The 13,157-nt window shown below is 42.1% G+C and overlaps 1 protein-coding gene and 1 pseudogene across 1 annotated transcript; both read left to right on the top strand.

Annotated features, from left to right (window-relative positions):
- The first annotated feature begins 4,805 nt into the window (after positions 1-4,805).
- On the top strand, positions 4,806-8,216 carry LOC110755350 (putative LRR receptor-like serine/threonine-protein kinase At3g47570). Its single transcript, XM_088254217.1, has 2 exons — positions 4,806-7,539; positions 7,687-8,216. Exons 1-2 carry the CDS (start codon positions 6,747-6,749, stop codon positions 8,130-8,132), a joined length of 1,239 nt encoding a protein of 412 aa, XP_088110343.1. The 5' UTR covers positions 4,806-6,746; the 3' UTR covers positions 8,133-8,216.
- Positions 4,829-6,710, top strand: LOC148297548 (LRR receptor-like serine/threonine-protein kinase EFR; annotated as a pseudogene).
- Positions 8,217-13,157: the final 4,941 nt, after the last annotated feature.

The following is a 13,157-nucleotide window of genomic DNA, read 5'->3' as shown; positions in this document are numbered from 1 at the left end:
GCAGCGAAATTCAAATTCAGCTTCTGCCTGGGGTTGAACCGTTTGAAGCGGTAGATGAGGTCTGCCATCTCAGAGCCCACTTCATTGTCCAAGAGAGCGGTGAACTCCGCAGAGGAACGGTAGCCTCCCCACTGCTTCACGAACGACAGCCTCGATCTCTGCTCCCTTTGACCACTCGGAAGCCTCGAGTGCCGAGTGCCGTCTGCACAGCCCCCTTTGCCTCCTCGGCGTCCTTAGCGGCCTGCAGAGCGCCGTCCAGAGCCTCGCGCATCTCGGCAAGCTTGACCTCGTGAGCCTTAATCTGCCGTTCGGCAGCGTGCATATCCTGCACAAGATTCGCATGGTCCTGGAGGGCCTTCCTCGCCTCGGCAACCTTGGAGCGGCCATCTTCGTACATTCTTTTGGCGCATTCGGCAGCTGTGATGGCCCTCTTCATGCACAGCCACATGTCCATAGACGCCTGAAACGTGAAGCCACAGATTAGTACCGAGCAACAACAACAACAACAACAACAAAAAAAAAAAAAAAAAAAAGAGAGACAACGGGAGGGACTGGTTACCGTGGCTTGAAGACGGAAGGCGCGCCCCGCCTCTTCCCAAAGGGCCTTCTTCGGCAGCTCGTCTATTTCAGACAAGTCCATCTACGAACCCACGATCATATGGTTCACAAACTGGACCGTCTTGGAAGGACACGCAAGCGTGACTGCTTCGGTAGGCCCCTCTTCATCCTCGGCCGTGAAGATGGCCCTCGGGTGGTCAGCGAGCCGCACCCTTTTGGGAGTGGAAGCGGCATCCAGATCCACCGTTATCGGCCACTTCCCGGATGCCTTAGAGGTGGCAGCCTCGGCACCCTGACTCAGGCTGAGTACCGGCTCGTCTACCGGCACCCTTCTGTTTGTGGGCTCGGCAGTCCGCTGCCTCTGCCGTTCGGCCAGGGGCTGCTCCTCAAGGTCAGCCTCCACAACCCTTTCGGTAGAAGCCTCTGGCTACCGCCGTTGCTTCTTCCCCTTTGCGGCCACCTGGTAGCGCCGCTTCAAGGTCTCGGACATCTTTTTAGCCTCTGCAAATTTCCTGGCCTCAGACACTACACGAACCAAACATTGGAGTTAGCCGAAGGAACTCAGTGACAGCAAAGAAAAAGTCAAGTGAACTTACTCTCGGCAGGGCTAACAAGGCTGGCTCTGATGAGGTTTTCAGTGAAGAGGAACTGCGAGTACTCCCTGTCAACGGCAGGAACCTTCAGCCTCACTCTGTCTATATGCCGAACCTCTGACTAGGGTGCCGTAGGCTGCTTCAGTTTGCCTGCAAAAAAAAAATAATAACAACAGGTAAGTCCATTGAACAACAGAAAACCAGTGACCTACCGATCGGCATGGTAGAGACCTACTGGCGATCTGAAAAGTGGTGGGGATGTGGAAGCGAACTGGCACTCCCGAGGGCGATTCCCAATCACCGGAGAGTATCACCCGCCAATTCCTCCAAGACTTCTGAGAGGTCGGCACGGCATTCAGGAAGTGGCCCCGTTCGGAAGCCCTGAGGCAGTTCGCCTGAACCCAGCCTCCATGATCGATCTTCTTGGACTTGGTAATACTATATAGGTGGGAGAACTGCTCGTAAGTAGGCTCCCCCTCATCGGCAAGTCCGAATGTCGTAATCACCCCCATCATAATGGCCCAGAAGTTCGGATTGAACTGGCCAGAGGCATACCCAATTTGAGCCAGAATCCTCTGAACTGGAGGCTGCAACGGTAGCCTGACGCCCTGTTGAAGGACAGCCGTGAAGAATGCAACCTCTCCATCCTTGGGGTCACTCAGAGACTCGGTAAGGCCTGGGATCCTCATTCGTATCGAATCAGGGATCATGTATTCTGCTCGGATCTTGGCCAGCTCCCGATAAGTCATCTTGTTGGGCGGCAAGTAATCCATGCCAAACAGTTGCTCCTTCGGTACCCCCATCTGCACCCTAGGGTTCCCCCTGTTCACTATCGTCACCCTCGGCTAGGGGATTGGCTCAGAAGACTCCCCACGACTGGAAGTGGAGGCCTCCGGACGGTGACTAGAAGATACCTCCGGCATCCGAGCATCCCCCATTTGAGGCTCAGAGTGCAGGCCCGAACCAGCTTGCCTACCGTCGCTATACACGACCCTCAACGGCTGGGGCTGACTAGTCATGAGCCACTTGCCGATCCCATGGGTGGGCGCAGTTCTAAACCTCTCGCTGACCACTTCCACCTCGGAGCCACTATCGCTCTCGGTATCCTGGCCCGACTCATCACTCTCGGTACCCTTTTGTCTGTCAGGAGACTCTCCATCGTAAACGTTGGGCTCGCTCTCAAACCCAAACTCCCTATCAGACATCTACAAAAAGCAACGAAAGGAAACTAAGAGCCATTCCGAGGACTATCCTACCGATGCCTACATCTCTACCTATGGCAACCAGACTACCGAACCACACCCCACTTGGATAAAGTTCTAAGTCTAGTTCAAACCAAGGAAGGACATACGCGTAATGAAAGGAAAGGAAATATAAAGTTACCGAACGGTACCTTAGGTGGACTGAAGTGTAAGGACGAAAATCGCTCTGGCCACCGTTTGCTCTTGCCAGAAATCGCCTTGCCTTCCGAATGATCTCGCCAGAAATCGCCTCTGTTACCGTTTGCTCTCGTCAGAAATCGCCTTGACAGAGCTCTTGCCTCACTCACAAATGCAAAAGTGAATTTCTCCTCAGAAACCACTTCTATTTATATGGCGAAAGTTGCAACGGTACGCCTCGAAAAACCAAACGATGCATTAATGGCGCCGCTCCGCGTGATTAGACACACCACGTGTCACACGGTGAGTGGAACCTCTGACAGCACGCTGGGTACAGAAGACGAAGCGTCACTCTGTCCCATCACTCCCCCTCCCAGTGCGTAGATCGCGAAAGAATAACCAAACTTGCCCCAAGTTAATAGGCAATCGGCAAGACTCCTCGGAACCCCTTCGACGCGCCAAGTGCTGCCGAACGGTAGTCCTCAAAGTGGCGACTCTTGAGCTCCTGGGCAAGTTTCTGAATGGATCGGCACTGGGACAAGGGCCCAGCGCGCCTCCTTCTCTGACTACCGAACGGTAGAGCTACCTTGCAGCCACCAAAAAACAAACAAGTCCCCAACCGAGAAATCTCGACTGAGAACTTGGGGGACTCCTGTTTATACCCAAAATGAACAGCCAATGAGAACGAGACACGTGGAGGAAATCGAGCCTGGTCAGGGACGCCCTCGGCACCCTACCTACCGATCGCTCCATTAGGGCAACACACTCTTCTGAGACACGTGGCATGCTCCCAAGCGACGTCCACAGTCCCACATCGAAATTATCAACAAAGTGCACACCTCCCAAGGCCTATAAAAGAGGCCAACTACCCCAAAACAGAGGTAATCAGAACTTACGGCATACAAGCCTATTGATCTGTCAGTTGAACTTTCTAATCCCGAACTTACTTAAGCATCGGAGAGCCTTCGGCCGGTACCGCACCGGTGCCCAAGGTCTTACCGAGCGTTTGCTACTTTTGCAGATTACTCTCCATACCAAGACCAAAAGGATACCGAAGACGTAAAATTACTAAGTTGACCCTTAAAGCCTGTGAACCAGTTTTTGGCGTCAACATATATATTTATATATCCACTAACGGAACTTCGAGAATTATTATAAACTTTTACTCATCCACTAATTTGTTTCCTAACACTAACGCAATATGGACGCTTCTCTTTCTCCGATAAGATTTCTTCCGTTTTATGCACGCTTTCATAACGTTGGTCTTATCCACCATAATTCTTCCAACACTAAAGTAGTGGAGCTTTTGCATAACGTTGGTCTTATCCACCATAATTTTTCCAACACTAACACAGTGGAGCTTTCTTTCTCTTAATAGATTTTTTCCTTTTTATGCAAAACGATAGTGGTCTCTAAGAAAGTTCTCATTTAGTTCTACAAATCTTAAATCAATCAATATTGTCCTTCATTTTTTGTCTACTCATCAATTTGGTCTACACGATAGTGTGCCATAACGTGACCGATTTTTATGAATATTTTGACAAAACACGATGAGAGAGACCAAACTGATGCATAGTTTTGGAAAAAAAAAAAAAAAAAAACCTAGTTTTACTTTTTTTATATTTTATTTGAGTTTTAAAGTTTTTTAATAGCTAAAATTACTAAAATGCAAATGTCACGCCAGCTCAATTAACTGTTTTGTGGATGGAAATTGACGGAAATAGTCAAGTGAGAAAATTTCATCAATTTTTAGAGATTTTGAGGGTTAAGTGATAAAATTTTCAACTTGTAAAGTGAAACCGAGCGCCCGTTTCAAGGAGTAAAATAGTAATTAAGCCTTTTAATGAGATAAGACTTCTTCTACTTCATTATTCACACTTTTAGAATATTTTGAATTTTTTTATCACCCACTAAAATTTTCCAACACTAGGTAACGAAGTTTGTTTGTTTTCCTCTGTTTTTATGCCCAAATCAAAATTGTTTTAGTCTACAATTTTTCCAACACTAACATAGTGAAGCGTTTTATTTTTTTTCTCTGGAATAAGGTTTCTCTCTTCCATGCACACTTTCAAAACTTGTTTGAGTTTTTTATTCCTCCACTCAAATTTTCCACCAATAACACACTACACCTTTGTCTATGTGTGATAAGATTTGGTCTTCAATTTCATGCAACACTACATTTGGTCCTTCTTTTGAATTCCTCTAAACGAAACTTGGATTCTTATTTTGACAGCCAAAAGAAAAAAAAAACAAACAAACAAACACTTGATTTCAGATTTGCTTTGTATTTACGAAAGGATGGAGCCTCATGGTAGGCTGATTTTGTTTACCTTCCTTCATGGAATCCTTCTTTTATGCATGAACGCACCTCTGGAATCTGCAACTCTACCTAGTTGTAATACTTTTGGAAATGAAACTGATCGTCTGGCGCTGCTGGACTTGAAGAAAAGAATCACTCAATATCCTCTCCATGTCATGAGCTCATGGAATGATTCCATTCATTTCTGCAATTGGGTTGGCCTTACATGCAACCGTTGCACCAAAAGAGTTGTGATTTTGAAGCTGACTGCTCAAAAATTGGCAGGCTCCTTACCAAAATCTATAGGAAATCTTTCTCACCTTACTGGAATCGACCTGGTGAGCAACAGCTTTGCTGGTGAAATTCCTCAAGAAATAGGTCGTCTTGGAAGCCTGCGATCTCTCAACCTGTCTCGGAATTCCTTTGGCGGCAAAATTCCAAGTAATATATCTCACTGTGCACAACTAAGAGTGCTTCGTTTAGTTTCGAATGAGCTTATTGGATCCATTCCGAACCAACTCAGTTCATTGGTGAATTTATATTATGTATCTGCTGATGAAAACAATCTCACTGGAGCAATCCCAAATTGGATAGGAAACTTTTCTTATTTGCATAGTCTTTATCTTACCCAAAACAATTTTCGAGGAAGCATACCAAATGAACTCGGGCGTCTGACACGCTTGGCAGAATTTTCAATTTCATTGAATAATCTGTTTGGTATTGTCCCTTCTTCGATCTATAATATTTCTTCCCTTACATCTTTCGATGTTACTGGGAACCAGCTGCATGGAGAGCTACCACCAAATGTTGGCATTAGTCTTCCCAATCTCGAATATTTTTCGTGTGGTATGAACAACTTCACAGGAGCTATTCCTGCGTCGTGGTCAAATTCTTCTAGACTTCAGAGGCTTGATTGTGGTGGAAATGGTTTGACCGGGACACTCCCTGCTGAAAATCTTGGAAGGTTGCGAAGCTTAGTTTGGATAAACTTCAGTCGCAATAGACTAGGAAGTGGGAAAGCTGGTGACTTGAATTTTCTCAGCTTCTTGGCTAATTGTACTCGCCTAGAGGACTTGGGTCTGGAAAATAACCATTTTGGAGGAGAATTGCCAAGGTCCATAGCCAACCTATCTACCCAACTTATATCTTTATTTTGGGAGAAATTTGATACATGGAAGCATCCCTGAAGGCATTGGAAATCTTACAAGCTTGGCCCTTCTTGGAATGGACAACAACTATTTCAGTGGTAGTGTCCCGGATGTCATTGGGAAGCTTCAAATGTTACAAGGATTGTATTTGCATTTTAACAATTTTTCTGGGCCGATACCGTCCTCCCTAGGTAACTTGACTTCATTGATAACGGTATTCATCAACACGAATAGGTTTGAGGGAAGTATACCTCCAAGTCTTGGGAACTGCCAAAGTCTACTCACACTTGACGTTTCTAATAACCGTCTAACAGGCACCATACCTGGAGAGATTTTTGGGATTTCATCCCTTTCAATTTCTTTGAGAATTTCTAACAATTCTTTGACTGGTTCGTTACCATCTGAAGTGGGTGATTTGGTAAATCTTGTGGAGCTGGATGTGTCAGGAAATAAGTTATCTGGTGAAATCCCAACAACTCTAGGCAGTTGTAGTATGTTGGAGCGCCTGTATATGCAAGGTAATGAATTTGAAAGAACAATTCCTGAGTCTCTTAAAGGTTTAAGAAGCTTGGAAGAAATGGATATTTCACACAACAACTTGTCGGGGGAGATTCCCAAATTTTTAGAAAAGCTCAGGTTTCTTAAATATCTCAATCTTTCTTATAATGATTTTGAAGGTGAATTGCCAAAAGAAGGGAAATGCAAGTGGTCTCTCAATTATTGGAAACAATAGGGTCTGTGGTGGCCTCCCGAAATTACTTTTACATGCATGCTCCATCAAAAAGTCCAATTCATCATCTCATCGACTACTTGCCCCAAAGGTAATCATCCTTGTAGCTTGTGCGCTTGTGCAGTTGCATGCATCATTGCTCTGTCATGCTTCATTGTTGCTCGTTCGAAGGTGAAAAGGTCAAGAGGTGGCCTAGTAACTTCAGATTCTTATAAGGGTTGGAAATCAGTCTCTTACTTGGAACTTGTTGAGTCAACTAACGGCTTCTCTGTGGACAATTTGATTGGTTCCGGAAGTTTTGGTTCTGTTTCCAAAGGAGTACTTCCTAGTGATGGGAGGGCAGTTGCTGTTAAGGTATTAAATCTTCAACAACGAGGAGCTTTCAAGAGTTTCATTGATGAATGCAAAGCTTTAAGAAGTATACGGCACCGTAATCTTCTCAAGATCATTACTGCATGCTCGAGCATTGATAATCAGGGTAATGATTTCAAGAGTCTAGTATTCGAGTTCATGGCAAATGGAAGTCTAGACTCATGGCTGCATCCTAGAGATGATGAGCAACCTCAAACTCAAAGTAAGAGATTGAGCCTTATCCAAAGACTCAATATTGCGACTGACGTTGCTTCTGCATTAGATTATCTCCACCACTGTTGTGAAACAACCATTGTTCATTGTGATCTAAAGCCAAGCAATGTTCTTCTTGGTGAAGATATGGTAGCCCATGTTGGTGACTTTGGTTTAGCAAGGTTCCTCTTGGAAGCATCAGATAATTACTCCCAAAGTCAAACTTTGTCAGCTGGGTTAAGGGGTTCGATAGGCTACATTCCTCCAGGTATCATTCTCTTTTTCTCTCTACCTAATTTATGACTAAGCCAAGTTATTAAGTCTCTTCCAATAAAACAAAAGAAAGATAATCGAAATGAGATGTAAGTTGTAAATGATTTGAGTGAGACATCATAATGCATGAATTGAATGACAGAGTATGGCATGGGAGGCCGAGTTTCCATTCTGGGAGATATTTATAGCTTTGGAATACTGTTGCTAGAAATGTTCACTGGAAAAAGACCTACAGATGACATGTTCAAAGATGGTCTAAGCATTCACCAATTCACAGCAATCACAATGCCTGACCATGTCATGGACATAATTGACCCTTCATTGCTCATTGAAAGAAATGATGCACGTGGTGATGGGGAAAGATACGGAAGTGAAATACGAGCAAGACGAACTACAAGCTATCAGCATGGCAGCCCTATCCAAGCAACAAGATTGGAGGAATGTTTGGTTTCAGTGATGAAGATAGGACTCTCATGCTCTGCAATATCACCAACTGAGCGAGGGCAAATGGATGTTGTTGTCAACAAACTGAAGGCAGCTAGAGACTCCTATCTCAATTTGAGAAATGAGCTGCAAGAAACTATTTGAATAAGGATATCATATGCATATCCATGTGTGTGAAAATTAAGCAAGGATGCTTTATTCTGTTTATGCCTGGACTTTCGTATTGGCTTACTCAACTGAAAGTTAATTAAAGGTGTCATGTTTTGTACGTTTTCCATCTTTGTATGCTTTTGCTGCTTATTCTGCTTAATTGATTTTCAATTAGCAGCTCGGTTCTTGTGCTGTTGCTCTCACCAGTTCAGTGATTTAGACTAGAGCAGCAAGTCTTTGACAGTGATTTAGCCTCTGCAAATTGCTGCATGGCTACTTTGGTAAAAATCACCATGGCAAAAAAATGAAGACATGTTACAAGAAAAGGATGTGGGCTAATGAGAGCTAAAAGCTGAATTGGCCGTTGTGGCTCACCAAAACTATTTTCCTTCCACTAAGCTTGTAAGAATTCCAAGATGCTCTTAGGCCCCATCTAGTTATGTTTTTAGAGGGCATTTTCAGAGAATATTTTCATAGAATGAAAACGAGAAAATAAAAATGCATTTTCAAAGAACAAAAACACGTCTGGTAGCTTAGTCTAAAAACAATGAAAATGTGTCTGGCACTAATATGTGAAAATGACAAAAACAGTGAATATGCGTCTGGTAGGAGGATTTAAAAACAAAAATTAACTAACATTTTCATACATTTATGTATGTAATTAGTCTAACTCTTTTTTTTTTATGCACACCAAACATTTTTTCCTCAGTTGACTCATTTTACTAAAATCAAGGAGCTTGGATTAAATTAGAATTAAAAAAAGTGATCAAGCTATGCATTTGGCTAAGTTTAAATTAGTCCATCGAAACAGTCATTGGTGTCCATATAATTATCCAAGTTAATATCTTAACTATCTATGACTAAAGGTGTTTAGTCACACAAGTTTCTAGACCAAATATTACAGAAACATGTTCATTGCAAAACCAAAAAAAAAAAGAAACTACATAAAAATTACAATAACATAATTATGTCATTTGTGCATTATTTCCCAAAGACATATCTAAATTTGGTGTAGCCATATCTTCACCCTCAACAATCATGTCTTCTACTTAAAACTCTTCAAATAACCTATCACGACGTGCATCCCTTCGGATTAAATTATGTTGTTTTACAACATGCAATAGGGATACGCCGCTGCCTACACGGAGGATAACTGGGCATCAATTTCAAAATTGGAAAACGAGCTTTCAACACACCAAAACACCACTCAATTACATTACGTAATGAAGAATGTCTATAATTGAATAATTCTATAGGATCTCTTGGTGGTCGGCGCAGTCCCCTATAATCACGCAAATGATATCTCTCACCTCGGTAAGTTGCCAAGAATCCAGGCATATTTGTATATACCCAGCATCCACAACATAGAAATATCCTATTAATTAATTCGTTATTTGCATGTGATAATAACGTTAGTAATGGTTTCAATTTAACTTTTTGTATTTATTCATACCTTCCTCTGGAAAAGGAAATTCGTTCTCTGGCCTCAACATCTGTGAACACTCTAGAATCATTTGCAATCTCTTCCCATCCGGCGTAAACAAATGTGAACTTCATATCGAAAGAGCATGCGCACATACCATTTTGAGTAATAAGAACCTTTCTACCATGGTATGAAGTTTGTTTTTGTGCTGATGCCCAAGCAGCTACATGTGTCTCGTCAATTGCTCCAATACACTTCCACAATATAGTTAAAAGTAACTAAGTTAAATAATAAATATAACTAAATGAAATACATGGTATCATGTGATGATTAATTGCAAAAAGAAAAAAAAAATTCATGACCACAAAATAAGGATAATACTTTGGATTATTCAAGATTTCGAGGGGTGTTTCCCTTCTACTACTTGGGCGTATAATACGTGGTGATAATCCAAATAAAGCCATCAACACACGCTTAAATTGTCGGTGAATTGTGTCTTTAGATTGTTGAAAACGCTCAGCTGCAACTCACATACTATGAGAAACTATAAATAAGAAAATACCCACTGCTTCTTTTATTTTTTATTTTTTTGAGAAATGGATTTCATTCATAGAACAAAAGTAGCGTACATAGAACGACACGATATAGTGGCCTCGTTAAAACCTTCCTAGGGAACAAACCCCATGGTAGGAAAGAGTACCACACATGTCATGGACTAACAAGAGAGTCCGATGAAAACACTTCAGCACAACACTGACACAAAGACCTCCAACGAAAACACTTCAACACAACCCAACTGTGTCCTGCTATGAAATCATAGTCCTTTGCACAGCCACAAGGTAGTGAGAGCATTTAACAGAGAACACACCAAAGCTCCAGAAAGAAAGAGATAACCCACAAATTATACCAGCTCTATCCACCTTCAATAACGAATGGCGCTGGAAATAGAGAAGTCTAGAGGGAGCAACACAAGAGAAGAGACAAAGTACAATGAATATTCCACGAAAAAAAGAAACAAAAAAGTCCTCAAAGACACATCTTATCATCCCAACACTGATAAGGAAACCTCCTATGAATCCATAGTCCTTAAGACAGGCGAAGAGTTAAAGATGTGTTGAGAGGATAACTGAGAAAACACCGCACAACAATAATAAAACTAGCCTCAGCCACTTAACCTAAAACAAAGTATCATGCAAAAAAGCATTCCCCGAATGCCAAGCCTACGAATGCTCCAATTACACATTAAGGAAGGCTCGGAGGAGACCCCACTAGACCAGTCTCCATAGGCTTGTTAGAATAGGCATCAGTGCACAGGCGCTTAGGAACCTTGAAGTCTACCCTAGAAACCAAGGTATCATCATCAGAAATGGGCGCAAACATGGTAGGGACCAGAGGAGACGAGGCCCAAACACAAGGAGACAAACCACCAAATAGCAAGGGAGGAAAATCCGACAGCGATCGAACCAAACCCTGAAGAGTGGGAAGAGTCACAGCAACGACGGATTTGAGAGAGGTTGACATTGTACCGAAGGCGAGGACGTAGACAAGAGCGGACTGAGGAGAGGAGGGCAATGAGACATGCACGACAAGAGCGAGAAGAGGCATCGAATACAACAACGGCGACTGAGCACAAGAAGACAACTGAGCGCGACTGGTCGAGAGAGAGAGGGCGACGACGACTAAGTGCAAAAAGGCGACTGAACGAGAGAAGACGATGGCTGGACGCGAGAAGAAACCCTAGATGTGACGCACGGCTTTCCTTGCATAGCGAGAGAGAGACCCATTTTTACCCACTGCTTCTTGAATACCCACATGCCTATCATGATGTAAATGATCTAAAGTCTCAAGGGTTTGACACAACCTTAAAAATACATGTTTGTCTGCGAAATGAGTCATAAATTCTATCCGGATGTCCTTTCAATAACTCTTAACGTATATGTGCCCCGATAAAATTGAATTATGGCAAGGAGTCCTATCAACATATGATTGCCAATATTCATAAATATTCATACATATTAGCATATGATGTGTCATTTCTTCAAGTTCTTCCATATCTGAATTCACTATCTGATTTTGGAGTTTTCTAGTTAGACTTCTGTTAATTCTATTAGTTGGATTTCACACATGATGGGGTTTCAGTCTGTTTGCATTTTACATGCATTAGGAATTCCTATAATTTAAAGGCGGTGTTTGTCAGTGGAACCTGAGTCATGTCCGATGTGTAGGATTACTATGTACATAGGGAGATTTAACATAAAATAAAGGAACGAAAGTTTTACACCGATGTTTTTGGTAGAATGCATAAACTTTCTTAAGGTTTCAAGTTAAATAAATTAAAAATCAACTCTGTCTGATGTCAAGTACATATGTGTCTATGCTTTTCTTGTCTCTCATGTCATGCCTTTTCTAAGGCACAGTCGGAATGGTATCCAATATTGTAAACTTATATCTAGATGGAAGAACAACTAATCGAATGGTAAACTGAACATCATTCAAGGAAATTGTTTTCTAAATGTCAACTAATCGAATGGTAGTTTACTAAATTTTGTTGGTGATCATTCTCTGCATATAAGTAGTAGCATCTCATTCATGTTCGCAGAATGAGTATTAATGGTCCTGCCATCTTTAAAGTTTTACTTGATTCTGTAGCATCTTTAAAGCTTAGATAATCGGTAGAACTACGAGACTTGTTTGCCTATGGGATTTCCAATTAAATATTAATACTAGTTGATAAACACATAATTATTACAATTTCTATCCCTAATCTATATTTGTTAGTACTTTGTTTTAATTAATTTTGCACCAATTAGAATGTTACATTGCATTTTACAAATCCAATTGCACTTCATTGAAATAAAGGCTAATTCAATTGAATTTTCTAATTGGTAGCTCTTTCTTGTGCAGCAACCCAAGGAGAGAAAAGAAATGAAGCCCCAACTCCAGTCCATTTTCAGCAGTCAACTTGCAAGCCCCAAAATGCACTCTTATACTGCTCAGATGAGAATACAATCTTCATGAAAGTTGATCCAATGGGTGTCTCGTATTGACACCTCAGGCCTTCCCACTCCAAACATGGTTCAGAGAATTCGTTTTGGGCTGCTGTGGCATCATTTTTTGTGTCAACTCTTTTTCTGCGTTTTACCACACTTGGAAAGGATGGCTTAATCAACTTGGACTATGCACAGAAAACACATAATGGGAGGAGAGATCTTGCAGCAAATGCAATGATGGATAAAACAAGAGGTGTCAACCCATGCTAAAAGAAGAAAAGAAAAGGAAGATGCTGCCAGCACTAGAGTAAAATAGACAAAATTGGCAAAGTGGCAATTGGCTTGTCGGCAAGTGGAAGAAATATTCAATCAATGAATGGAATTGATGAAACAAAAGCTACTCTCACTTTCCTATAAATAGAGAAGTCCTCCGCAGTAGTTAGAGAACCAAGCTCACAATCTTCTCTTGAGCTCTCTCTCCTTCCTCCAACTCTTCTAGTTCTAAATTTCTGTTTTAGTTTTATTTTATGGGGAACTAACTCCCTAGCTAAGGCTAGGGGGAAAGCTTTTAATATGAGTGTGTAATTTTTATTAGTTTGATCCAAA

The sequence above is a fragment of the Prunus avium genome, chromosome 1 (genome assembly GCF_965620075.1).
Source record: "Prunus avium chromosome 1, drPruAviu1.hap1.1, whole genome shotgun sequence".
Taxonomy (NCBI): Eukaryota; Viridiplantae; Streptophyta; class Magnoliopsida; order Rosales; family Rosaceae; genus Prunus; species Prunus avium.
Note: the sequence above shows the minus strand (reverse complement) of the source record. Positions and strands in the feature narration are given on the sequence as shown.

What these genes read in the sequence shown, in the direction of transcription:
- LOC110755350 (XM_088254217.1), top strand. Translation starts at nt 6,747, where the DNA reads ATGCTCCATCAAAAAGTCCAATTCATCATCTCATCGACTACTTGCCCC. An exon ending in GATAGGCTACATTCCTCCAG is followed by an intron (nt 7,540 to 7,686) that starts GTATCATTCTCT and finishes ATTGAATGACAG; the next exon opens with AGTATGGCATGGGAGGCCGA.